We start from the raw sequence: 27,554 nt of genomic DNA on the forward strand, positions 1-27,554 counted from the left end.
TACTGGTACAAATGATATTTTGTAATGTATTCTGAAATGGTGCTTGTTCAAAAATTGGACTACATTTACTAAAATATAAATAAAAGCCACATAACAGTAAAATAATGATGTTGTGATCCTCAAATGAGAAAAATTTCATGTTAAATTAATCCAAATGTTTAGGATTTACACAAAATGAAATTGGGGCTGAGCAGAGTATGGACAGAAGTTTGTTTCATCAAAACCATTTCTTAATGAGAATTTATTTTTGTCCTAAGTTTTTATTTTGTCACAGCACAGAGAAATGTATTATTTTCTGAGTTCTAAACTGTGTTGTTACCCCCATCAAATGATATGTCTCCTTTACTAGCACAGGGAGAGGAGCAAGACAGGATGAGTGCTTGCGTGAGGATGGGCAGGTTTGTGAAAGAGCAGAGATCAAGAGAGCTGGTTCGCAGTGGTGCGGAGCCCAGGAGCAGCTCAGCCTCCTTGGGGCTGGGGCTGGGGACCTCTGGAGTCTCTTCTGTGGCTCTCCCAGACAGGGATTCTTCGTCATTCAGGTTGCTTTCCCCTCCACAAGTGAAACAGGAACAGCAAAATTAGGCAGTTCTAGACCGCGAACAGTCAAGCCAGGAGCAAGTACCCGGCAGCGCACGAGAGCCGTCCCTAAGGTGCTGCAGGCTCGCCACGGTGCTCGGAGTCAAGGGCACGAAGCCGCCCATTGGGTTTTGCTGCGTCTCCTGGTCTGCACGACCCCATCCAGATGTCAGTCCCGCAGAAGCCTCGCATGACTCTTCTCTACGGCCTGGACGGGCCGCTATCGGCAGGGATGCACTGAGGCAGAGGCATTGACATCGGCTTTATGCAAGTGAGGAACAGTGTGCAGCCTAATAAGGAATATGATCTTTTTCATGGTGCACGCTAATCTGCCCTGTTTTCCATACAAAAAAATGCCTGCGACTCATGCCAAACAGCCTTGCCTCATCTCCTTCTTTAAAAGTTCATTCACAGTTACAGCCACAATCGCAGCTAACAACCAGCGTCCCGGGAATAAACAAGGCTCTGCATTTTGGGTCAGCTCGGAAGGTCTCCTGGTGTCCCCGTGACTCACCACTGGAAGGGTCATCCCAAAACACACCCCCCTGGTGATGCGATCTTGGTACAGTCCAAAGAGTTTCAGGTTAAGAAGCCGAGGGGATCTTTGTTTGCAGGAGTCATTTTGGAGTTCGATGTGCCTCAGAGCCGGACAGAGCTCAGCCAGGTAAGTGCCAGAGGTAGCCTGTAAACTGGTATTTACTTGATTTGCACCTTTATCGCCAGGTTGAAAACTCTCGCTATTACTAGTAGCGAGCACTTCAGCGAGCACAGTGAGAAAATGCTTTTGTCTACTGCAGTAATGTACATTTCTTTCAGAAAGTCACATCTCAACTGTATGCTAACTCTGAGCCAAGCGCTCATTGTGATTTATTGCAAAAGCATGGTTGCTCTCATTTCTTCTGGGATAACCAGTCTAACACTAGTTAGAAGCTACAGGCTTCATTAAGAGTTATACTGAATAAAGGGGCCAGACTGATAAAGTGTGATTTGATCTCAGTGCTCATATAATTCCATTCTCCATACTGTCTCTGATCTTCCAAAATACTGTCAGTTCTCGCTGTGGATTCTTTCATTGTGAAATTCAAGTGGGTATTTTACTTTTTTTTTTTGTTGTTCTTGTGAAGGAGAGCTTTTTATACTGTGTCTAAAATAATAGATAAGTGGATACATAAAATAATGGAGTGGCCTGATAGGGAGTTACCCATTAATTTGCAATCATGGTCTTTTTTTAAGCTAACTTTTATGAAAAGGCAGAATAGAGAGATACTGGAATTCTGAAAAAAGTTGTTTCCTGTGGTTTCAGCACAAAAGCTTGGCTGGAACAAATCAACTGACATTGCTGTTAGCATTTTCTTTAGAGCTTGTTATAGATGTCTTGACTTGGATTAATGTTAATTGTAACAATCGGCATCTATCATACTAAATTACCTTTTTCTTTTAATTCAAAACTGGAATTATACCTCTCTGTAGTTAGCTGCAAATCTGACTGGTCTTGAGCCACTGAAGGTCAAGTTTTTTGAAGTATGCAGGCACCTGTGCACTTTGGAAAATCCTGGCTGCCTGCATATCCTTAAAAATGTGTCCCATAGCCACTCTGTGTCTTCACTAAGAAGAGGCACATTATATTAGTTTAGCTAAAGGATCAAGCTGTACTAAGGTTCCATGAAACAGGACTCCTTTCACTGGAGAAACAAAGTGGTGGCATAAAATGAGCAAGTGGCAATTGGTGTCCTGAAACAGAAATGACCACCCTGAGTGGTTGCTTCCGAGTCCTGTTGAAAAGGCAGCGTGTGCTTACAGTGCTAGTGCACAATTGTTTAGAAAAATATTTTAATCTTGCATGTCAACTGCAGGCAAACGTTGATCTGTAGTGCTATATTACTCATCCTTGTACTGTCACCCTGGCTGCTCTAGGAGTCGGAGACCCTCGGAGTCCAGATGTGCAGAGAGTTTTGAATTTCTGAATGCTGGCTGAGATCTAGCAAGGGACTTGAGCATCTGCAGTAGGGACAGAGGCAAAATGCTGGGGCCTTAAGGCTAAGATGTAGTCTAAAAATCTCGACTCAAGCTACTGCTTAATGCCGAAACAAACCGTTAAGAGCCACATAGTCCTATAGCTCATGTACATTGTGTGCCCTTAACTTAGTACATGCTCAGCACAACAGAGCTGCTCTGTGCACCGTAGATTTCCAGTTGTGGCTGCCAAACAAGTTGTGCCTCTGGCTGAGCCCCTCGGGGTCTTGGTGGAAGAGGCCTTCCAGCAATTTGCTTGTTACATGTGGACAGGACCGAGCGCCACGCAAAACACAGTGGCAAAACCCCCCACTTTTCTAGTTCGCTTGAAGGCAGCGGGGCAGCATGTGCTGCTTTTTGACAGCAGTAGCCTCAGCCTGAGAGCGCTCACAGAGAAGTAATTCTCCGTTGGGAGTGAGCAGAGGCAGGCTGCTGGGCTCCCCTCAGGGGACCCACCGTGGCACCCAGCTGTGGGCCTTCCTGCTGCAGGTGTGCGTGGCAGGGGGAAGGTGAGCTGGCTGAGCTCAGCCCCTGGTGGCCTGGTCCTTACAGCATTTAGTTGAATGGAAGGAAAGGAGCCCTGGGGTTTTTGTCTCTGCTCCCGGTGATCTTTAAGCATTTTAGCCATTGAAGGTTTCACCTGGAAACTGACCAGTTGGAGGCAAAAGTCTGCTCTGCTGCCGACTCTGTTCCTTTTTAAATCTTTGCCTTTGCCCAAGGGGAGAGAGCAAATGGTTAAAAGCTATTTCACAGGCAACTACACTGGGATAAACTCTCACAGAAAAGGCAAGGAGGGGAGAGAGGGAGTAAAGCCAGAGTTTACCCTCTCTGAGTGTGTTCTGCCAGGACTTTAAGTAGCTTTGACCATGAAATCAGCATTATACCGCTGAGTAATCCCATGCACGCATGCGTGTTGATTTTGCTCAGTTTTCAGGCTGAAAAGATCACGCACACCCCTGATCATCAGCCCTACAAATTCTGCTCGTGCCAGATGGAGTCCTTCCCCCTTGGGCATAATCACCTGTAAGTGCAGCTTTTCTCAGCTGCTGTTTGCTCCACCTGTCCAGCCCCAACACGGTCAGTTCATGCCCCTGAATGCTGGAGCAGCTGCTGTGCTTCTTACTGTGGGATGGGGGGGCTGCAGCACGCAGTTAGCCAGCACCTCGCACCCCAAAGGGCTGCAGAGCATTTGCAGGGCATGAGCCCTGACTCCAGCACTCCCTTCCCGAAGGATAAGAATGGGCTTGCATTTTATCTCACCAGGAACAGACTAGAAGAGAGTTGGGAGAGAGAACAAACTGAAAATCAATGATGGTGTTCCTGGCATAGCTTCTGCTTGGATCCTGGGCTTATGAGAACAGCAGGCTCGGTCCTGAACCAACACCCCCCCTCCTGAGCCATCTTGCTTGGACACAGGCTTTGCAGTACGAAGTGCGCTCTGGCTCCCAGCTGAAGGGCTATAGAAAGTCTCTCTGCCCCAGTGAGACCTGAAAGAAAAGCCTGGTTAAGCACCATGAGGTTGCAGTACATTTTATGTGATTAATTTTATTGTAGCAAAGCTTTGGTTTGTAGCCAGATGATTCTGCCAGTCCTTGATGCCGTCTGTGAAAGCAAACAGGTTGTGGCGAGTCCTGTTCCTGGTGTCCAGATAGTCTCTCCTGCATTTCTGCTCAGAAGTGACAGGATATGGGCAGACATTCTCAGATGAAAATATGTGAGTTTTCCTCTCTCAATTTTAATGCTAAGTATGGCAAAACTGCACAGCAGAACAATGTTTGCACCTTCCTGTTTCTATGAGAAGACAAATGCTGGTGTCTCCTTCCCTTAGCCAATTCTTGAGCTGAACTACACAGAGAAACCTTTATATGCCTTTGGAAGTACTGAGTCACAGAGGCCATAAAATAGTCAAATTAACCTTATTTTGTTGAAAAATCCAAAATCTGGATGAAAGAAGGGTTAATGCTGCACAATCATGCTATCCCCAGAGCATGCAATAAAACTTGGTATTTCATCCAAGCAGGGAGAGCATTGCCATCCAAAACAACAGAGAAGCCCTGGGACCACGGTCATTAATACTGGACCGGATGCTATTAAATCATCCCATGCAGCAAATTTGATCCAAATTCAATATGCTTTTGCTAATGCAATTGCATATCCACACAATACAGATTTAATGCTGACTTTATACTTTTATATTGGCTTATGCAGAGGGAGAGAGGATACCCAATCCAGCATAAAGACTCCCAGTGCAATTAGTTTGTTGAACTGTTTAATGAATTTGAATGAGTAAATTTCTCCAGTAGCAGTGCTGTCTGTGTTATGGGCAGTGATGCTTCTGATGCATCAGCAGCAGTGGAACAGCCAAGATCATGAAACCGCAGCTTACATGAAGTGGAAGCTTTTCAACTGCTTTAGATTTCCCTGCATTCTTAATACAAATTTGCAAAGTCACTGCTTTGTAAGGACCTGCAATCGTTCTGCACAGGAAGAGAAGGCAATAACCTTTTCCAGCTGGAGCCCTGGAAGTGCCTTTAGTTAGTTTTACAGAAAACCAGTTCAGAGTAATTTAGAGCTTTTGGCTGCAGGGCTGCTTTTCTGGAAGCACTCACTGATTTAATTGCTCTAAAGCAAGCTATGAGTTTGGAGAAAGAAATGTTTGGGAAAATACTAAACTGTGTTTGCAAACAGTTAAATACTTGAGTCCCTGTTTTGCTGTCACAGTCCAAACAGTGGCTTTGAGGTTTGGTGATAAGTCAATATTGAAAGAACAGAGTTTAGAGTTGGGAGGTGTTTGTGCGTTGTCAAGACAGGCACACAACTGCAGTTAACAAAAGAGAAGCCCAAGAACTGGGTGTTGGTTGTTGTCATTGGTAAGGCTACTGTTTGCATGAAAAAAAAGCAAGCTTGCTACCTGCAAATGGATAATAATCTTAAAACTGCGATGCTACCCCAGAGCATGGCATATGCTGCTGTGTGTGTCCATGCTGGCATCTCTCTATGTCTTCCCAGATGGGGGCTCCTGGAACAGCAGGAATGTGGTCCCGAGGCTGGGGTGTGCCTGAGCTTGGGCAGTTTCATCTCAGGATTCACTTGCTGGAAGAAGCAGCTTTGTATTCAAAGCTGTGTTCAGCTGTGGCCTTAAATACTGGCTAGAAATGCACTTTGCCCTTTTAGTCCTGGTGCTGTGGATGGAAATTCTTTTGAGTCCTGCAATTGAAACAGAAAAGCGGGGTGCGTGATAAAACTTACGTGTTACAATGCGCCAAGCCTCTTCCTTGAAGAGGAGTTTCATCTCGAACAGAGGGTTCACTGCAGCTGCTTGGCAGTGTTCGCCTTTGGGACTGAAAGTGCTGGTTTTCGTTAAGGCAAACCCAGCTCTGTGCCGTCCCTGCGCCCCTCCTGCAGGGACGGGAGTGGGAGGGATGCTTTTGCATGCAAGCTAGCTTGCTGCTGAGGGGTGCAGTTGGCTTAACAGCTGCAATAATTTCTCTCTCTGACTTTTTACCCTGTGTGTCGCTTAGTTACACAGAGTAACAAAAATGGGCTAAGACGACATGACTTCTGTTAGTTTTTGTGTGCTTATTGCATGAATTTAATGGTAGCGAGGGTGTAATTTTCCCTCATGCCTGTCTGGACAGTTAGTCAGTCTTGTTTGTTGTGGATCTTCTATGCAGCAGCTGGGGAAGAGAAAGTTTGAGACAGGAAAATGTGAGTGTAAAGCAATACTATTGGGTGGTGGAAATAATACTTGAAGCTCATCTTAATATTCTTGTGAAGAACTGGATTTCAAGTGAATGTCCCTTTAATTTAAGGCTGCTAAAAACGCCAGGAGCTGGTATTTGCCACTGTGTTGAATGTGATTTAGCCATATTCTTGCTGGCTCCGACAGGGGGAAGCATCTCTGAGTATTAACTGTAAGTAAAAATGAAATGCTTCTGTTGCCAGGCTGAGGAGGGGACTCTGCGATTAGAGCCTGATTGAAAAGGGGACCTGCACTGGCTTGTCTTCACTGTTCTGCTGAAATCCTTTTTCCAATCAAAATAAGAATCTCACTTGAAAAAGGGAGGGTCAGAGAAAAACTTTAAAGCTCAGTGGTTGAAAGCCAAGAGATGTGGGACCTCCTGTACTCCTGCTGATACCGAGGGGGATTGCCATGGTGCTGTAGAAACCTTGGGGTCTGCTGTGGAGCTGTTGTGCTGCCCAGAGAGGTGAAGTGCTGGGGAGCTCAGCTCAGAGGCTGGAAAAGATAAAAAGCAAACCTGTGATTGTATATGGTCAGGGAAATAAACCAGAAATATAAGAATGACTGACCTGTAGAGCTGTTTGGTTCCCTCCCCTGGAGTGGTCCCTTTCTCTCTACAGAGCAGCAGAGGGTCTCCGAACTGTGGTACAGTATTTTTAGGACCGTGTGTGTTAGCCCTCATTACGCTGTGCACAGCTTGCTCTGTATGACATGACAGCGCAGGGAGCCCTGGAAGGAGCGGCTGCCAGCCGTGCTTGGTGTTTCCTCGGCGCAGCTGTACGTTACGAGTGTCAGCCGAACCAGAGGTAAATTTGCTGGGTGCAGAGCAGGGGAAGCTGTGCTACTGTGTACTGTGAACTCCAGAAAGGAGGAGGGACTGTGGGTTTGGGAGCTTCGATGTTCAACTGAGGGTCAAAAACTGGGAGCTGCTTCCGAAATAAACCTTGGAGTGGGAGCCAGGTGCCTTCTGTCCGCCTCAGCCAGGTTAGGCCATGTCCTGGTAGGTGAACACCCCAGGAGAGGAGGGGCTCAGCTGCGGTCCTCTGTCCTCAGTGCTCAAATCGCTAGGCTGTTGTATAGAAACTGCGTTTATATTCTTTACCATGGACTTCCCAACAAGAAAAAGAGACTTCTGTTGTGTTTCAAAAGGGTGGGGTTGGGTTCCCATGAAAGTGGGTTCCTCCTAGTTCACCAGATGGTGATGGGACTTCAGTTCAGCTGCAGAGCTCAGTGGGTGGATGGAAAGCAGCTAGCAGCCAGGCTGGGCAGTCTTGGGAGCCAAAGTCCCTTTCTAAGCCACGGACTCAGTCTTTTGCTCAGGATGGCATAGGGAGCCTGCAGAGGGGCAGGTTAACAGCCTGGCAGGAGAAGCCTCCTCCTTGTTAGCATCCCCCTGGTGAGCACTGCCCTGTGGAGACCAGGGTGGGGTAGGTAGCAGCTGGATTTCATGTGCTGTGCTTTATGACCACATTCTGCGCATGGCTACAAGATGGGCTGTTGTGTAATGCGGTGTTAATCCTGGAAGGACTCGCGTTCCAGTCCGGCAGATAGAAGGGGAGAAAGGGTGGGGGAATGAGATCATTAAAGACCTATCTCTGTGAATTAGGCGGCGACAGCTGGAAACCTTATCACCCAGGGGCTATTTTAAAAACAAGCCTATCTTGCAAATAGGCTTGGTTTAGAATGTTAGTTAGCTCGTGGGGAATTTTTAATAAGCAAGAATGCCAGTTATCATGAAATAATCTATATCCCACCCAAATTAGCCAAACTATTTAATTTTTTTTTTTTTTTTTGTCCCTGAGCTATCTTTGTATAATTGACAAGTTGTTCTGCACTTGAATTTGAAGAATTGGTTTGTGGGGGGGAGCAAGTCTATTTACCTTGTCTTGGGAGGCCAGCTGCCAAGTGACATACCTTGTGACTTTCTTTTTGAGGGAGATAATTAACAAGAAAATAGCCCTTAAGAAAAAGGAAATTGCTAAAAATGGCATAGTATCAGTGAGCCATTTTGGTTTTGAACAGTTTAAGTGTATTTTTGTTTTGTTGAAGCTGGATAACACAGTCACTAACGGGCTCCATGGCCCAGTTCTGGAAGGGGGTACCTTGGCCTGGCTGGAGGCATAGGAGTTTCTCCATCAATTCCAGCAGCATCAGGATTTGACTCAAAGTCATTACAGTCCTGACGTATGAAAAATTTGTTGCTGGATTTTTGCCCTGAGAAAGGATGGAGAATGAGCTGGCATTTGAAGATTTGGCTGGTTGAAATATCAAGAATAAACTGGTTCTTTGTCCTATCACTTTGCCATGTAAGATTCTGCTGGCAGAAATCAGGTGGTACTTACACTTATGGGTAGGTTACTGAGTGTGGTTGGGAGGCTTTGGAATGGGTGCAAAAATGACAACCAGGTAGAAGAGCACTCCTGAATACTCTCCTCATACTGATAAGTAAGTGAAGGCATTAGAGCAGCATTTCTCATCTTTGAAGGACTGTTTAATATATTTTGGGGCAGGGGGGAGAGAAAGAGAGGGAGGTGTTAAAACCATCCCTAGACTATTTTGGCTATAGTAGCTTTTACTTACAAGAGCAAAGACCATGATGAATTTGACATTTCCAAGTGTTCCTCATTGCTCTCATGTATTTTTCCTGTTGTGCTCACTTGCACTAAACCTAACTTGGTTTAGTTTTCTGCAAATTTGTGGAATGTCATGCAATTCATGCTGCAAGTGGCTCAAGGAGCACGAGCTGAGATCACTGCAACAGGACACAGCAAGCAGGCTACTAGGACAATGTGGTGCCATGCTCCATTGCATGCATGTTGTTTAATCCTTATGATCTGAAATCAGGACAACCTGCATTTGTCTTTATTTCTGTAGATAACTCAAGGAAGGGGAGATACATCTGTAACGCGTGGCGGAAAGGAAGAGGAGAGGAATTGACACACAGGAGCATTCCAGAGTAAGTTCAGATACTCTCTCCACTCCCTCTCTTGAAATAGAGGCAGCATCCCTCATGTCCCCCAGACTTCAAATTGTCCTGAATGATTTCTGTAGTTGACTTCTGATTTATAGAATGTTTTTAAGCAATTTGTTTGAGCTCTGTGGCTGTGACCGTAAACTTGCCAGGTTAGATGGTTGAGATTCTGGGAACTAAGGCCTGAGAGCAAGTTGTTTGGGGGGGTTGTTGCTGTTGTGAGTTTGTTTTTCTTTTAAATTTACACCAATTGTTTGCAAATATTTGCTGCTTCTGGGAATTCAGCTCCCTGAAATATAACATAAAGTTCAAAGACAATAATACCAGCCAAAGTATTGTTACTTAAATTAAGATTGAGACCTCTGGAAATCTGGTTTTGGTTTTCTTTAGGCATAAGAGTTGCAGTAGATAATTAGAGCTTTAGTGGACAGAAGAAGAATGTAGGACAGAAAGGTGGTCCAGCCCTTCACACATGGTACAGACTGAGAGCCAAGCTCAACTCTGTTACCTTTCCAATCAATTAGACAAAGTTAAATGCTGGTTTTGTGCCTGGTCTGGACTCTCTAATGTCTTCTTTGATAAGAGTTCTGTTCAGCCAAAAATACCATCCTAATATATAAGATCTTCTTGGGTTTTATGGCTTTCTAGTCTACTACTTAACATAATCTAATAATCTGGGTTTTTTTTAACAGAAATCAGTAATTAATCTTGTTTAGAACAAGTTATATGCTCTGTTGTTAAAGACCAATGAGTGGTATCATCTGTGGAATTTAAAGAGCCTTCATAATTTGCATAAGCCAATATTTATCTTATCTAGACAGAAAGATATGTCTTCATCAGTGCAACTCTTCAGAGATCAGAAGTACCACGAGCTGAAAGGGCAATGCATCCAGCAGAGACGGCTCTTCGAAGATCCTGAGTTTCCAGCCTCAGATGAGTCCCTTTTCTATCAATCAGCACCACCAAGGAAAGTTGAATGGAAGCGCCCAAAGGTAATTGTGCTTTCCTTCTGAGGAGGTGCTGTTTGTATTGTTCCACTCCTACTGTCTTCTCTGTGCTAAAACACAGTTACGTGAGTATATTCTTCCTCCCTTTTTCCATTCATTTTCTGTCACTGTGTGATTCAGACAGTAGCCCCTCTGCGTCACACTACTGTCCGAAATGAAAGTCATGCCTTACTGTAAAAAGACAAAATCTGAAGTGTTCTGTGCAGCATAATCATGCTTTTTACTGTTGATGGGTCTCTAATAAGAAGCAGCAGTATGAGGTGACTCCAGCCATAGTGATGTTTAAATCAGCCCTCTATTTAGTTAAGAATACCACTAATTAATTAAGAATACCAGTAATAGATCAGTCAATAGAGGAGTATATTCTGCAAATAAATTCTTAATTTCCTAGGTCAATCTGTGGATATGTACCTGTCTAGGTTGCTGTGTTGACAGAAGCATTTCAGCAAGGTGTTGAGATTCTTAATTGAAGTTTCTCTTCAATACCTGTCACTTCTGAGGGCCTGGTGTGTATGCACAGTAAGTGCAATATAAAATCTGAGAAAAACTATAGAAAATTAGATTTTACTAACTGAATAGGTAGCATCTTCCTGCCCAGAATACTGGAAACAACTCAAATAATAATGTAGGGTTATTTTTCATTATTCTAGCTCTCTGCGTGTTTTTCAGAGTAACTTGTGCCTTATTAAAATGTATGAGGAAGGGAAATCTCACAGTAGCAAGGGGAAGTTTCTCCAATCTCAGACAGCTGGCTAGTTCATTTATATGTATAAACAAATGATTTGTAATTTTCCCTGGAGAAGAGAGTAGGAAAGAGAAGAACCACGGTCTGCTCAGCAAGGGGTCTATCTGAGGCAGCAAACAGCAAGGCACCATTGGTGGAGTTGTCTTGTTACACTACAAAAATGCTTTGGTATTTCTAACTGCCACCAATGGAATGAATTGAGAGCCCTCATTATCAGCACATACCCACTTTCTGGTCAAAGCAAATTGATTTATTTCAGTTCCATGGGAAACTCACTTGTGCTTCCAGGATCAGTTGGTTTGCTCTCTATGTAGTGCCAAAAATAAGAGGAAACCATGTGTGTATAGTTGGCTGCCAGGTTACCTTTTATATTAACTATACTGGAACCACAAACCCGGCTACATATGGGTCTTGAGAGCTTTGAATGACTTCTACAGGATGCTCACAAGCTACTCCCAGGGAATACTCAACTACACAGATGTATAGCTGATGTGGAGGAGAGAAGGTGAGTTCCCAAGAGGTGCCTAAGCAAACCTTTGTTCTGTAGTGAACTTGATATCCTCTTCCTCGGCTGTGTTTCAGAGAGGTTAGATGAAATCTTAGCAGCAAGTTTTACCCAGAGGGAATGGAGAGTTTTCCCTTATTGATATCATCTCTGGTCTCTGCATGGATATGCTGAAGTTACTGTGGATTTTGCCTTCGGCTTCTATAAAACCTCAATTACACACCAGTGATTTCGTATTCAAAATGAACAGCTATTGTGTGTACACAACCAATAATGCTTATGTCTATTTGCCACTTTTACTAGCATCTTAACAGGAAAACAAACATCATTTGCTTCTAATTGTGACTAATGTACAAGACATTTCAAATTGTTAATATTACTTATATTTGGGGTGTGTTAATTGGTTTGTTCTGAGGTTTTATGCTTCACATAGCTTGTATTTATAAAGTAGTTCACAGCCATAAGCTGTGAAGAACACAAAATCATTCCCAACTTTGACAATGTGGCTTTCCGTCAGAGAGTATAATCTGTTCTCATACTCTGACAAGTGTAATGAAGAGCACAGTGGAAGCCTCTAGCCAGATGCATGGAGTGTTTTTACCCTTAAGCGTGATGAATTTGTCCTTTACTTCACCCATGTCCACTTTTGGGATTAGGGTTAATTTTCTGGAAGCACAAATTTATGTGTCTTTTCTTAGAAAATATGATGCCAATGACAATGTAATATACTCCACATGCAGCTGGTACTGTTACCTGTCCTCTGTGGCAGGGGATAACAGATGAGGCTGACCAAGGCTGTGCTGTATTTGCCAGGATGGCATTGGGCTGTTTGGGTTTTTCTTTTTTTTCCTGGTGGTGTTCATTTCTTACAGCAGCTTCAATACTGAAATTTCAGTGAGCAGAACAAGGGTTGCTTTCCTGCTTCTCATTTTAGTTTTCCAAGTAAGACATGAGACTGAGGAACAGGGAGAATGAATTTGGAAAAAAAAGTAGGCATTCCAAAGTCTTTGGGTTTATTTTTATTTCTGTAGTGCTTTCCTGTTTATTGGAGTCTTTCATCCCCTCCTAGAAGGGGAAATACCGTGCAACCAGTCACAGAGAGGTCAGGGAAAGCCTTTGTTCGTCCTAAGAGATGTGAAGCAAGAGCTAGACCGTAGACAAGGATGCCATTTTAGGCCATTCTTTTGTGTGTGTGTTCATTCAAGGTGGTGATCAGTGGTACAAAGTCTAGTTGAAGGCCAGTAACTAGCATTGTACCCCAGGGGTCAATACTGAGTCCAATCCTGTTCAACATTTTCATTGATGATCTGGATGCTGATGTAGGGGCATTGGACTAGATGACCTCTAAAGGTCCCTTTCAACCTTTTCTGTGAGTCTCTGTGCTATTCTGAAGCTGTGCCTTTCTTGCTCTCCTTCCTTGGTCCATGATAGAGCCGCTCTGAGGCCACATGTGGGGCTACTCCTACAGATTTGTGGAGAATAGCTAGAGTATCCCAGTCTTGCCCTTCTTGGGTGGGAGAGGGAGTTGATGCCTAGGAGGTGGTGGAAGCTTTTTTTTTTGTTCTCATGGTGAGCCTGCTAGAACACTTGAGGGAGAGGGGCTTATCTCTGTGCAGCAGAGCAGAAGTGAGGATCTACTTCCCAATGTTTGTTCGTGGGTTGTCTCGTCTCTGTCATATGGTACTCTAAGTTAACTGGCTGAATGCTTAATTGCCCTTTTGGAGTGATGGGCTTTCCAGAGTGTTTCTTTTTTTGGAGAGGGAAATGGCCTTGATATGAGCATAAGGCAAAGGCCAGAACAGTCATCTACTGAGAGATTCTGAGCAGGCCACTTAGTTGTCTTGCCTCACCAACTCAGCCAGAAACTACAGCTGTGTCTCCCCCAGCCACCCCCAGATGTTTGTACAGCATCTTGAATGTGAAGGAACTAAATGGTGATATCCTGTTTCCTGTCCTCCTGCCATCTACATAGGCAGTGGATAGCCTGTCCAGAAGCTGGTACTTGTATACTAGTATGAGCAAGCAGCTTTTTGCTTTAGAAAGCCTGTGTAGCTGTCTGAGCAGCTGGGGAGTGCTGCCCAGCACACACAGAGCTGGGGGATGCCACTGTAGTTGCTGATGCTGGTGTCCAGACAAGTGCATTTGGAATCTGTGAATCTACAGCTTTTCTGAGGAGAGGTGAAAGTTGGTATTTTAGTTTCAGCTCACAAACATGCTCATGCTTTGTTCAGTTGCCCTGAATGGTTGGTGGTGGCCAGACAGAGCAAATGCTTAGGAAGAGTATCTGTATAGTCAAAAGGGGTTTATTCTGCTCTAGTGGAAAAAAGAGTATAAGTGAGAGAGAGGGAAAAGAGGAGGCGGGGTAGGGGGTTTCTTCCACTTTGTTTTTGTCCTTGGATCTGCACCTGCAATGTTAAATATGTTCTGTTTGCTCATTCCCGTCAGACTTACAGCGATAGGTCATTAACAATCTGACATTAATTACTTGTTTTGTACTTTTAAAGTCTCTTTGGGAAAGAGAACAAAGACAGGGTAGTGTTACTTCTGTGGCACCCCAGTATTAAGAAACTGGCAAACATAAAAGGCACTGTGTAATTACCATGCAGTCTCCCTAGGATGGCATGACTTTCCAAGGAGAAATGCTGTTACGGAAAGATCATCCAACAAATAAGAGCGCTGTGGACTGCTTATGTGCAATACTGGGTCTTGGTTTCTTTGGGTGCAGTGTGGCATGGTATGCAGTTGGTAGGCCAGGCTGGTGGGTTCTGACTACACAGGAACTTAGGTGCGTGTTTGCCAATAGTGCTGTATTTCAGTGCTGGGTAGTAAATGAACTCAAAAGGTCTGACCTCACCTGGGATATCTGATATTGCTGGCTGAAACATGGAATTGCCAAGCTGTAGCACTCTGAAATTCTGTATTTTATTCTAAGTACGAAAAAGAAAAGTCTGAATGTGCCAGATTTGCCTTAAAATGAGCTTGGACCTTATTTTCCTTTGTTCCTATATCACCTTCCTTTGTGACACTCTCCACACCAGTGATGGGGTTATGAAAAGTAAAAATAGTATAAAACCGCCAAATTGTTTTTCGCTTCCATGGAAAAAAATCAGGAAATGCTGGACTGGATTTCATAGAAAAAATTGTTTTTGTCAGAGTGACACTTTCTGAGAGTTGTTGACAGATGACACTGGTGTCAGACTGCTGGCTGTGATTTCCCTGGCAGCCAGTGTCTCACCCCCTGCCCTTCCCTGTAGCCCCAGGGGAGGGGAGGGCAAGTCCCTGCCAGCCCTTTGGTTGCTCAGCCCGAGGCAGTTTAGGGGCACTTCGGGCAGGACTCGCCTTGCCCAAAGGTTAGATGCTCATAATGGATGTCTGATGCAGGGCAGTCACCACCAGCTCCAGTTACAGGCAGTGGAGAGGAATTGATGTATTTAGGGTGCGATTCAACTGATATACCTGAGATGTTGGCTTCAGGCTGAGATGAGTCATAGCCCACAAGTGCCTGGTCTCTGCCGACCAGAAGTTCAGAGGGTGAATTCACGTGTTGTTGCCAACAACATGAATCCTTTGCTGGTGTTTCAGAATGTTGGCCTCTGCTAATATCTCAGTTCCTCTGTCCACCTGTAAAATAACAACTGAGCTGCGAATGACCATTTCAAAGGTGCAGCACCTTCCAGAGCCCTTCAGTGTGCAGGAAGCCTCCTTGCTGTATTGTGTCTTTATGAAGTACAGCTTATTCCCTCCTTTGCCCATGACACCACACAGGGAGGTGCTCCCACTGCTTCTGTCCTGCTCCAGGCTGCCACGGAGGGATAGTGGGCTCAGCATATCCCCCACCTTTCTATTGCAGCACCTGCCCTTGAACCCCTTGCATCTCATGAGAATTGAGGTATGTCCTTCCCTCCTCTGTTTGCTCCACACCATTGCAGAGGGACAGTGTCCCTGCCTGTTGTGGGAGAAGTCATGCAGGGGCTGATCAGAGCTGTCGTCAGACAGAAGGGCTCAGTCTGTGAGCAAGGATTTATAAACGGCTGATTTTGCACTGCCATTTTCAAGAAGCCCTTTTAGAACCTAAAGCAGAGCTGAGGGATTCTCCTTTTTCAAACTAGCCCCCCACCATTTAGATCAAAAGCAGTAATGTAAGACAGAAAACACCTGAAATTTTCTGTGGAGAAGACCTGCTGGTTTGCTAGAAAAAGAGGAAGAAAATTCCCCCTCACGGGTGGACAGTTTTTCTGCCCATTGATATTAGCATCAAAGCCCATCCTGCTTTTTTGCTGTGATTTCCCTGGAGTTTCCATCCCCTCTGCCAGGCTGAAGTGGGGTTGGGGGCAGCTGTGTCCTGCCAAGAGGTAGGAGAAGCCTCTTGCCCCCCTGCTATCTCTGCTGGCCCTGTGATGTCCTCGGCCACCTGTCCTGGTTAACCCCTTACTGAATGCAAACACTGCCTCTGTGTTGTGCTCCTGGTCAGCATCAGCTTTTAGCAGCAAGCAGCTCTAGTGAAAATACCTGTGAACGACAGTCGCTCTGCTGAAAGGATATTTTGTCTGTTATTTTTAACTAAACCTCGGCTTTGTCTCAATTTTTTCACTGAGCACTGACCTTGCAGAAAGTATGAAATCCCAAGGACATCTTTGTCAGTGTTAAACAAATAGCAGTGATCCCCCAGCCAGGGCAGACATCCATGTGGGAAAAGAGGAGATAAGCTTGCTTCAGAGACAAGCAATGTTCTTTAGTTATTCATAAAGGAAAATAATAGTCTGATCCTACAGAATGAGAGTCTTATGATGTGCTTTTCTGGTTTCCCTGCTTGACCCTCTGTTTTATAAGCCCTGTTTTTGCTTTCGTCTGCATCTTCTCTTTATGAAAGCAGTATGATTGTAGCCTTATGTTCCAGAAAGACAGAGCTGGTTCTTTTTAAGTAAGACAGCATAGAAAGACACTGTGCAACAGGGTACTGCTGAACTGCTTCCCAAGAAACCCCTCTTGTGTCCCAGGCCACAGGAGGGACTGCTGCTGTGTTTGATTAAATCCCCATTAACTCACTGGTGCCAAAGATCAGATATCTGACTGAAAGTGGAGAATTGCATACTCATGGCCCACTGCTTTCCCCATGTTCCTAGAAACACTGCATGCCATGGGCCTGATTCTCTACTCCTCTCACCAATTTTCCAATGCTTTCAGGGGTGGTTATCACCATGCAAGTGAAAAGGATCAGGAAGTAAGGTGCTGTGTTCTGGAATCATACAGTGATGGGAATAAACAGAACAAGTGTCTCCCCAGTTCCCAAATTGGGGACTGTGGGATGAGCAGGTTGGTGACTTATCCAGGGCAGTGTGAGGGACTGAGGTGCCAGAGAACTCAAGAGCTCTGACTTCTGCATCTGCACGTGTTTCTTGAAGGTGGCACCATCTTTTGTTTGCTTCTAACTGGTGGAAAATGATCAGTTGTCTCAGGAGCTAAAACATCTTCATATTTGCAAGTGCTGACTGAACCTTGGAAACCTCCCCGCCTCTATACCTGTCCTCGAAGATTTTGCCCTCCTTTGGAAGGCAGGGGAGGCTTGGGGCATGCCTGCCTGGGCACTTAGTCTGGGTTAGCTTTACATATTTTGCATTAATATTCTTTATTCCACTATGTTCTCAGTGACAGGACTTGTGGTCACAGTAAGCAGTCCTCCAAAATGTTTAACAGTATCCCAGTCCCCATAAATTTGGTGGAATGAATGAAAGACTTGGCTGTCAGGTATAAGCATGCCTGGGTTAAATGCCCCTCAGAGATAACACATGGCTTCATCATTTGATTTCTCTCTCTCTTCTGTAACTGCATTGCTGCAGTCTAACCCTACTTTCCAGTTTGACTGTGAACAAGACCCGAGACATCTGCTTATGTTTGGGACTACGTGTCAGAGTCCAGTAATGCATGCAGAAGAGGCACTGGAGAGGGAGGTATCCTGGTACTGCATCTGGATTTGAGCAGTTGCCTGACAGTGCACTGCAAGAACAATTTTGGGGCATGGAGCAGAGTGGCAGCCCATTACACCCTGGGATATCTGCCAGGATGGGTCCTGGGGATAATCCAGAGCTGGAGGAGAGTGGAGATTAAAGGGGAATACCATTAACTGGCATGACAAAGTGATGTGAACTCTTAGCAGTACGGTATAGTTATATTGCTGCCTTCTGTGTGACAAACTGATTTGACTGTAACAGCCCCTGTGAATAGTGGCACTTCTCTGGTTTGCCAGATTCCCTCCCCACATCCCCAGCTCCCTTTTGGAGTGTAGCTCTTGATTTAATGATCACTTTTTCGCATCTGAACATGCTTTTTTCTCCTTTCAGCCTCTTCTTTCCAGTTAAAAATATGGGGCAATGCCAGTGCTCTTAATAAGAATAGAGGTCGCTCCCCAACCCCACTCCTCACCCCTCAAGCTTTGCAGAATCTGATTATTGTTCTTCTGTGACAATATGATTTATTCTGCAAAGGTTGCTGACAGGTCCTGAAACAGCCGAAGTTTTGGGGTTTGTTTCCCTGTCTATGCCCAGAATTGTCCATGTTTCTCTATTGTTGGTGGTTACTGACTCTTGTTGAAGTGCAGATGAACACAAAGCCCTGTGTGCTGTGACATTTGTGTTTGTACTTGAAATACTGGCACATGTGGGATGTGCCTGAATCTGAGAGGTGAGGAAATGTGTTTCAAAGTGTGGTGATGAGCCTTTGCTGAGTTTTGAGGGAGCTCGTGAATCCTTTTATGTGCCTCAAACATATGGAGGCACTGATGGGAATACAAAGGTGGTTTCAGGTTGCAGTTTGTGTGAGCCACGCGCCAGTGCCTTGCAGCTTGCTCATTTGTTGTGCTTCTCTGGAATGTGTTTGTAGGAGAAAAGGATTGTGGAAAAACTCGGCCTTGCACTAACATGAAATAAATCTTAACTGGCTGCTTTTTCCTTTTGTGTCTGTCATCCTAGATCATAACACCGTGGATATTGTCCTCCACAGACAGACCAAGTGAGTCTGAAGTACCAGCTGTAACCTTCAGTGGGTGACTTTGAGACATTGCATTCCATTACTGGTGCTCTATGGGGCTCCTGGAGGATTATAGGACTTCCTAGATTACACTATTTATCATTTTAACAGACACTTTTGTATGCAGTCATTAGCTGTGATTACACATGAGAGCAGTAACAGGGAGGCTATTTGCCATTATTCTAAATAGTTTTACTTGCCATTAAAAGCAGATTCAGCTTTTGATTTTGAGCTCCAGCTTGTTCTAAGCTATGGAAAAGATTAAGTCAGATGTTTCTTTGCTAAACATGCATGCGTGCATATACAAAGGGAAGGGTTGGAGGGCACCTTGATTTTTACAGAAGAGCATAAGCCCTGCAGACTCAAAAGAGGTATAAAAGGTCATACGCAAAATAGGCTCTGACCTAAGTTTAAACCCTTCACCTTAAAGAAATAGGAAAGAAATTAAGAGCTAAACTCTGGGAAGCACTCTGCCCTGGAAGATAATTGGAGAGGTTGATGGGAAGGTTTCTGTATACATTAATCATGTTTTCTAGATTAAAATTGTGGAGGCGGAGAGGAGACCGTGTAGTCCTCTAGATATGATGCAACCTTCTGTTAGTATGGAGGGGGTGGGTGAGGGGAAAACAACAGGTAGATGGAAAACCACCAGAAGAAAACTATTTTTAAATGATGGCAAATGATCTTTTCTTTCTTCATTAGCTATGTACGTAATGAACTGTGTACCCCATAACCTCCTGCAAATGAAGTCTAGCACTGCTGAACGTTTGATTTGATAAAGTGTTACAGCATCCTCGGTGCTCGATTATACTGAGCTTGGCCACAGCCATCTGTCATTCTCATGCAGGTGTTGATCTGCAGAGAAGTAGCTGCTTGCCAAAGGCTGGCTGCTGTAGCCCCTGCATTGGAAGTAAGAACAGGCTGCTCCTGGGGAGGAAGGCGTTAAATCCATCCCAGCTGTGGGAGCTCAGATGTTGGCACAGCTCCCAAAGATGCATGTGGCAACACAAAAGCATGCTCTTCACACCCGTTGCCCTAGCAACTGCACATTCAAATGGTGGGGATTGGCAGTCGGATCCGCAGAAGATGATGCAGTCGCAATTAAGTCGAATTGTCTTCAGGTTGTTAGATTTAATTTTGAGCTAGGGGGAAGGGGTGAAGGTGAACATTAGTGATATTAACAATGAACTGCCACCCATTTGAGATCCTGGTGTAGGTAGGACTCCATCATACGGTGTGTTTCTTTAAGGGTAAAATCAGTGCTGGCACTTGGCTTCAGAACCTTGCTTTTTTATTGGAGAGACTAAAAAATCTCCCTCAAGAGCTTTATTTGTTTAGTGAGGGTAGATTTAGTGGAGTTGGCAATCTCTGTATATCTTGGCTATCGCTGTTCTTGCATCTTGGTGATCCACAGACTGGAACAGTAGGGTTTACAAAGGCCCCCATGGAACTGGGCTACTTGAAGGAGGCCTCCAAAAGTGGAGGGCAAGGTCTTTCAAATCCAAGTCTTATCCTTAACTGTATGGCTGTAATTCTGGATCAGCTGCAGTCAGAATCTGCTTTCTTGCTGTCTTATTTGGTGAAATCAGTTGATTTGGATCATTTTCACCAGCAGTGCAAAATGTAATGTTCAAATGGGGTGGTTGCCACATGGTTTTGCCCTGGAGTGCTGAGACAGAGGTGGCCAACTATGATTTGGTGCATGAGAGGTACATGTGAATCCACTGAAATTCAAAACATTATAAAGCACTTAGCAGTACCCTGGCATGTCTTCAGTATATTGAGACTAATGTTTCCCATGCTTTTAAAGCCCAGCAACACTTAATGAAAGGCAAGAACACTTAACCAACCAATCATTGCTTAAAATGGCTTATGCAACTGGTTTTATTCACTAGCAGTTACAAGGTCCTGATCTTGTCTCTAGTTACACTTCAGAAACAGTTTTCAAGCCAACTGAATGTTCATGACAAGTCTAGGCAGTAAAGCCTCTCTTTATGGGACCTAAGTGATGTGAATGACTGGGTGAATGTGTGGTGCTAAAAACGTAAGAGAAATAGCATCAGGAAGTACTGTCTTGGATATTTTTTCTGCTCCAGGAAAAAGCATAAATACTAAACCATCTGTCTGTATTTTGAAGGAGATATTGAAATCTAAATGTTACAGAAATATTAAGGATGGGGGTAGATCCAGCTTTTAGCATTTGGTTTAGATATTAATAATTTAATCTACTGATTTGTACCTGAAGAGAATTTCAGTTTATGGATATGAGAAGAATATTTGTGTGCTAAAGTACAGGTACTTTGTGCACACAAGATTCAGTGAAATGCTGTGAAGGTTACGTTGATGTGCTTCTGTGTATGCACTCTTCCGTATGTGAGCAGATCACATTTAGGTTGGTTGGCTTGGAGACTGAATACATGCAGTTGTAATGGTGGTTTCTGTTCTGATATGGAATGAAAAAGGACCTGTTGAAATTTTTCAAGGAAGAAAAAATGTGAGCACAAGCAGACAAGCAACTCTCTGCATTTCACCATAGCCCAGTGCTTTAAAATGTTGCATGAGATCTTATGGACCAGATCTTCCTTTTGTTGCTTCTCATGCTTTTCACCAGCAAATTAAGCATTCATGGGAATTGCCTTGGTGCCTAGAATATTGATTATTATGGGGCGGGAATATCTGGAATTTATGGCCATGAATAATGTGGATGACAGAAACTTTACTGCTGGAAATAATAGAAAAATAATAAAAAAACACCCCTGCTCTGAATTGGGTACCTCTCTTGTTCCCACCACAAGAAATTTTTATCAAATTATGTTAACTAGCTCTAACTTTAAATATGAGGTATTGGGGTGAGTTGACAACTTTGAAAAATAGGCTCTCTAAGTGATCAGACATTGGCAGCTTCAAATTTAACTGCTCTTGATATAATTTTATTTTCATATTTAGTGTATTTTTAAAGAAGCTATTTAAATAAAATACCTCAAGGCTTGTATAATTATGTTGTAGAATAATATAGACTTTCTTGCATGAATGAAGAAAAAAGTGAGTTATTACTTTATAATTCACTTTCCTGTCCTCTTATATTGTCAATGATAACAGTGATAAACCTAAATAACAGTGCTAATAACTTAAATACATGGATTATGTACTGATCTACAGAGATCAAAAAGGTAACTGGAATCCATTGGAACTGGAGTGCTTGTTCTAGCAACCAGGAACATAAGTTCTCATATAGAGGATCATAGTAGAAGAATATTGTCATTATTACTGCTACCCTAATATGATTCTGTAATCATTTTAATATTAATAATAGTCCTGGCTGTTCCAAGTAATTTGACTTTTTGAGGAGCAAAAGCTTCTTGAAAAAAAGGAGAGGGGGATTTGGGGGGGGGGGGGAGGAATATTCAGTTGAAGCAATTTTTTTCTTTTTTTTTTTTTTAATGTTTCAACTTTCCCCCAAATACACTAATAAAAATGAAATGTTTCTTGAAGTTTTTTCTTGGAGGCAAGGAAACATTTTTCCATAAAGGGACTTCCCTTGCTGATCTTCTAAGGTACTTGGAACAGCATGTTCTGATGGTGTCCAGCCAAGTAATTCCCTGAAAACATTGTGGGCTTTGTTTTGTTTCTTTCTTTCTCCCATTATTATTTTCTCCTACAGTTTTGAGGTGGTTTTTTTTTTTTCACTAACATGTTCTGAAAAGAAAATGACTTCTCCCTTTACAAGGGAACACACTTTCACGTGTTCCTCCCTGCCCTGTCTGCTCTCTATCACTGCTCCTCTGTCTTCCTCCTCGTATGACATTTCTTTGCTCATATTATTTGCACAAAGGAAGCAAACTGTCCAGGCAAATCATCCAGGGTTTTTTGGGAGACTGTGCTTGTGTGTTTCACAACTGGGAGGAGGTTTTTGTTGCAGCTGGCTAGATAAAAAAGAAACAAACAGGAGCATTTTTGTTACATTAGCCATGTAAAACATGGTTGACTGCTCAGGGCATCTGAAAGCAGCCTGGGGAAACAGGGAGACTCCAAAGGAGGAACCGAAGAGCGTACAATTTAGTCTCCTGTGTTTAAGATTATTATTCATCTGTTCTTGTTAGCTAATCTCTTAAGGAGTCAACTCCTGTAGAGCAAAGGGAAGGGCCTTTATTGCCAGAGTAGAAGAGACAGCTTTCACAAGGTATCCTTCCTCAAGCACTTGAGGGCACATTATGTTGATCACAATAAAAGGGGAGTAGCCTGGATAGGAGACCATCCTGGGTCAAAGTGCCCAGGCCGTGGCCACTGTGTCATGTTCAACATGACACTGATTCTTTCACAGTGGCTGTGCTGTGCTCTGCTGCAAGTCCTGCCTCATCTTCCAAGAGATGCTCTAGTTGGAGTTTATTGTCAGAGGTTTGGGTTGAAAAATGTGTGTTGACTTTGTCTGCAGATTTGGTCTGTTATTATTCTAAAGTAACCTCTGTCACCAAAACATCAAAGTAATAATTAACAGCCTTGTCTCTGGAAGTTTACTGTGCATTGGACCCTGCAAGAATTCTGTTAACAGCAAATATTTTGTATTTGATTGCATTTTGCTAGAGAGAGAATTTTAAAGGTGAAGCAATATAAACTTCATATACAACTATAAATTTCACCAATATAAACCCCCAGCAACCTGAAATCTTGGCTTACTTGCAATAGCATTTCCACATGTGACAACACCAACCCAGTTTCTAATATAAATATGAAGTCTGTATGACAGGCTGTGGGTGCCAGAGTCACTATGCACTAAGAAGTTTTGTGTCTGGTCCCAATGACTGTTAATAACTGCAAGTGCTTCACACTCACAGATTGCCACCCAGAGCAGGCATGCATGGACATACATACATACATGGATGTACATACATGGATGTACGTACATGGACATCTGCAGCGGTGCAGTGGGAAGAAGGATGAAGCAGTGCTTTGGACTTGCATTGTCACACCAGGGCAAATCTGAGGCATGTTGAAGGCAGATAGAGACCCAGAATCTGTGCTATAAAATTTCAGTGGTGTTAGCTTTATAAGGGGGATTAAAAAATTTTTTTTCTCATTGAGGTGAGTCAGTTTTTGCATGTGCTAAGAGTAGTGATGGTAAAATAGTAATATTCCAGATGGACAGTACAGCCATCTGCTTTTCTAGAAGATGGATCCAAGAGGCATGGAGAAGTTATTGGACAGAGCAATCATCAAATGCAAAGGGCTGTTGCAGATGTGTTGTTAAGCGCTTTCTTTCCCAATTGTTTTGTTCCTGTAGTGAGGAAGTGAGCAGAGCTGCGTGCGGTGCCCTGAGGACTCCTTTCACATAGCCAAACAAACAAGTAGGGATCTCTTAACTCCCTTAATCCATTCCGGCAGTTATTGCTGGCAGTGGCCAGGATTCAAGTTTCGGAGCGGTATGTACAGCTGTGTGACCCTCGTCCATGTCCCATTTTCCTAGACCAGGATCTGCAGTTCAAATCAAGGCTGAGGTGTTCAGTGTGCTACGGGTCAGCCATGCTCTAAATAAGAAGCCCCCAAAACTTCATAGTATTTCATTCAGATGGGCTCCAATTCTGTGTTTGAGAAGGTTCATCAGAAGTAGGAACAGGAACTCTGCTTTGTTCTAGGTTTTTGTGTTTCTCTTCACCTTTCTGCACCAGACTGGTGACGCCTGACTCTGGGAGCATGCTTAGCCCTGAAGAGACCTCGATTGTGCTTCTGGGTATTAAGCAATTTGAAAAATGAAAACATGGGAGAACCTAGTGCTCCAGAACTTGGGAGAGGAGGTCCTCACTTTTTTTGAGATGGGTGATTAATTTAAGAAGTGCTATTGGGACTGAAACAGATACTGTTTTATTCTCCTAAGGATGTTATTTTAGAAAGCATCCTGTTGTAAACAATAGGAATTTATGAACTTGGTTTAATTCACTCTCATTCCTGTCAGTGATATAAAGTGGTGCACCCCAATATGAATACCATTGTTTTGGGGGTGAAACCCTGGCCCCTTTCAAAGCCTTGGGTTTTTCACTGTGGTCTGGGTTATCACCTTGCCTTTCCCCTAATGGGCTGATTATGGGAGGCATCGTGAAAACATTGGCATGTTTCCATCTTGGTTTCTGACTGGATAAACCATTCCTCCCAGAATATTTTGTCCTTAATGTTTTCATTGGGGGAAGTTGTGACATGTTTTTTCTGGAATTGCCAAAATGTTCCCAGAATAGAGCTGTTGCTCACGCCTTATTTTATTAATTCCATAATTTTATTTTTATTTTGCCTGGAAAATCTTGTTAAGATGGAGCTTACCCGGAAGAAGAGGTGGGAAAGGAGCTATAAAGCCTTAGGCCATCAGCAAATACCCCATGTCTAACCTCTCCATTACAGTCTGGTGACTGAGTGAACATTGTATGACATGAACTTGATGGCTCAATCCTGCTTCTGGTGTCGCTTCAGAAAATTCTTTGTTCTTAGTTGTGCCCTTCTGTGTTGGCTGTGTCATGGCAGGAAGAAAAAAACACAGTGGCACCTTGCCAGCATCCCTGCCCTCCCTCCTCCAGAAAGCTTGCTAAAGAGCTGGGAATTCAGTTGATATCCTAATACACAGCTGCATCCTTCCTCCCCCTTGTCTCGCAGGTACCAGGGCAGTGTGAGGCATGGGTTCCCCTTTCTTGTGGTGATATCCTTAGATACACTCACCCTTCAATAAGTGTTGCATTTATTTAAATATGATGGAGAGGCAGTATTTTGAAAGCGGCATCTTTCTCAACAGTATTATTCACCCAAGTCTTCCAGCGATATAATTATGAGCAAACATTTGTAAATGACATGCATGCTTGCCAAGCAGACAGCTCTCCAGATGCCAGTATTTTGTTATCTTCTCTCTTGGCAGTTTTTCCAGTTTATATTTCCCTCCTTCAGATTGGATGGATGTTTTCTTATGTTGTTGCAGTTTTTTCCTCTAAAGAAAAAAATTCTAAACGACCTCAATGTCACTTTTAGAACACAAACAGTACAATTCCAAGATTCTGAATGTTTCTTTAAAGTTTAAAATGTCAGGTTTTATTTAATTGGTTCAATCATCATTAGATGAAAATTGGTTTCTCAGAGAGTCAGCTTCTATTTGTCCTGAGGCAATGTGATGATGGTGAGAATGACATGGTAAAATTTATTTTGAGCCTGTAAAACAAAAAGCCTGAGGATCACGTCCTCAGCTTGCATTAAGTCTTCTTACAGTAATTGTTAGTTCATTGATTTAGTCTTCCTAAAGAATTAAATGTCTGGCTTCTCTGAAGGAAAAATTATAGCCCAAACATACCAGTTGCAAAGGAAATTAAGGTGCTGTTCTGCCAACAGCCTTCCCCAAGAGTAGAAGGCATCCACATCCAAAAAATGCTTTGTATGTTAAGAGCTTTATGCTTTTCTCATTTTATTTCCCTATTTAAAAGGGTATTGGGGATGAGTAAAGTCCTGGAATTTGAGGTTTTGTAAGCCATTATATCTTAGATTTGCAAAATCATTTGTTTGAATTTCATGCTGTTTCCCTGTGATTTAAATGCATGCTTCCTTCAAGATTAATTCTATTTAAAAATTAAATAAAGATGTATGTTTTCCTGGCTAAAAAGAAGCTTTTAAAAATCCTTCACAGCTGAAAGAACCTTTTAGAACTGCTGTCTTGCCTGTATGTGGCATTGTTTCTAACTTAGTCGTAAAGCTAAAACATTTTGAATTTGCATCTTTTCAAGTTTGCAGGAAATAAAATGTTCTTTCTTGGGAAAATACACTGTCTTTGTTAAGAGTGAATATTATGTTCTGGTTTTTATGCACTGAACTTTGATCAGTGTTGCAGGTGTCAGAAGCCATCTTGACCTACTCGTGCATCAGGAAATGGAATCTCTGTTCCTGGAGATATTCAAAAGCCATTTGGGCATTGTCCTGGTGACCTTACCTGAGCAGGGGGGTTGGACAAGGTGACTTCCAGAGGTCCCTTCCAACCTCAACCATTCTGTGATCAGGGAGAGGACAGTTGGGTCATGGGTGATTTCAGTTCGGAGTCTAATGAGCGTGCAGTCAGTTTGGGGCCTGGGACTCCCTTGTTCGGTTGGATAATGAATGTCCATGTGGTCCTCTTATTTTCATCTCAGTTTTCTCATGTTGAGGCCAGTTGGTCTCGTGTGTGCAGTCATTCACGTGCATATATTTATATAATACATGTATATACGTACATCTATGCATGCTCTTTGAGTTGGGAAGGCAGGCACTACTTCTTTCCTTCACTTCTCAAATACAGAATATCTTCAGCCTCTTTAGAGGTTCACAGAATCCTCAAAAATTCACTCCCTAACTCCCATGTCTATCTGTTTCATCAGAAATAATGAAACATACAGCTTTATGCAGATGCTTATTTCATTGGCTGCAACATTTTGGGTGGAAGACTGGCCCTGGAAAAGAGCAGAACTGGCCTCATTAACTAAAAAGGCCTTCAGGACTGGGCCTGTCTGATAAGGAGTGTCTATGCTGTATAAAGCACATTGAGGTCCTAGTTTTGTCTGGAGACAGTACTTTATACTCTGATACAGAGAGTAAATAATCAAAATAGGTTTTTTTTCCTAAGACTGTACCAAACCTTCAATCCTGTGACGGTGAGCAAAAAGTTAAATCTCATTTAGCAATGATCCAGCTGTGGGCTGAGCTTTGGTCTGCAAGTTTAGAGTTTTATTGCTGCTTCAGCTTTACCACAGGTACAAGCACTTGTGGGACTGATGAAGAACTTGAATGCATGGCTTTGCACTCCCTTGGTCACTGGGATAACCCTATAGATAATTGGATCAATTTGCAAAGACTTTGTGCAGAGCATCTCTTGCTGTAGTTTTTGTGCATGATCACTGTTGTCTGTTTTCTTCTCCTTTCAGGTAAGGGGAATTTAAGACTTGGACATCTAATTTTCCTCCCTAAATGGAGATGTGAATGCAGTA

The 27,554-nt window shown here is 43.3% G+C and overlaps 1 protein-coding gene and 1 long non-coding RNA gene across 7 annotated transcripts in view; one reads left to right on the plus strand and one right to left on the minus strand.

The window, feature by feature from the left end:
- The first annotated feature begins 797 nt into the window (after positions 1-797).
- Positions 798-27,554, plus strand: part of CAPN6 (calpain 6) — a 67,350-nt gene continuing 40,593 nt past the window's right edge. The window contains exons 1-3 of one of the 6 annotated variants that reach the window (XM_069810954.1): positions 798-1,240; positions 9,206-9,287; positions 10,124-10,294. In XM_069810954.1, the coding sequence (XP_069667055.1) occupies positions 10,130-10,294 (165 nt within the window). In that variant the 5' untranslated portion in view covers positions 798-1,240; positions 9,206-9,287; positions 10,124-10,129. Of the gene's footprint in view, positions 1,241-6,079; positions 6,298-6,448; positions 6,504-6,981; positions 7,138-7,737; positions 7,759-9,205; positions 9,288-10,119; positions 10,295-27,554 lie in introns of those variants that run through there. The other 5 variants (XM_069810950.1, XM_069810949.1, XM_069810951.1 and 2 more) reach the window with 5 other exon arrangements.
- LOC138690692 (uncharacterized) lies at positions 4,095-6,916 on the minus strand. The gene is made up of 3 exons (XR_011329447.1): positions 6,901-6,916; positions 6,643-6,826; positions 4,095-5,796 (listed from the first exon to the last, which is right to left on the minus strand). It is a non-coding gene; the product is annotated as an uncharacterized lncRNA (long non-coding RNA).

Source organism: Haliaeetus albicilla, chromosome 23, assembly GCF_947461875.1.
Source record: "Haliaeetus albicilla chromosome 23, bHalAlb1.1, whole genome shotgun sequence".
NCBI classification, from domain to species: domain Eukaryota; kingdom Metazoa; phylum Chordata; class Aves; order Accipitriformes; family Accipitridae; genus Haliaeetus; species Haliaeetus albicilla.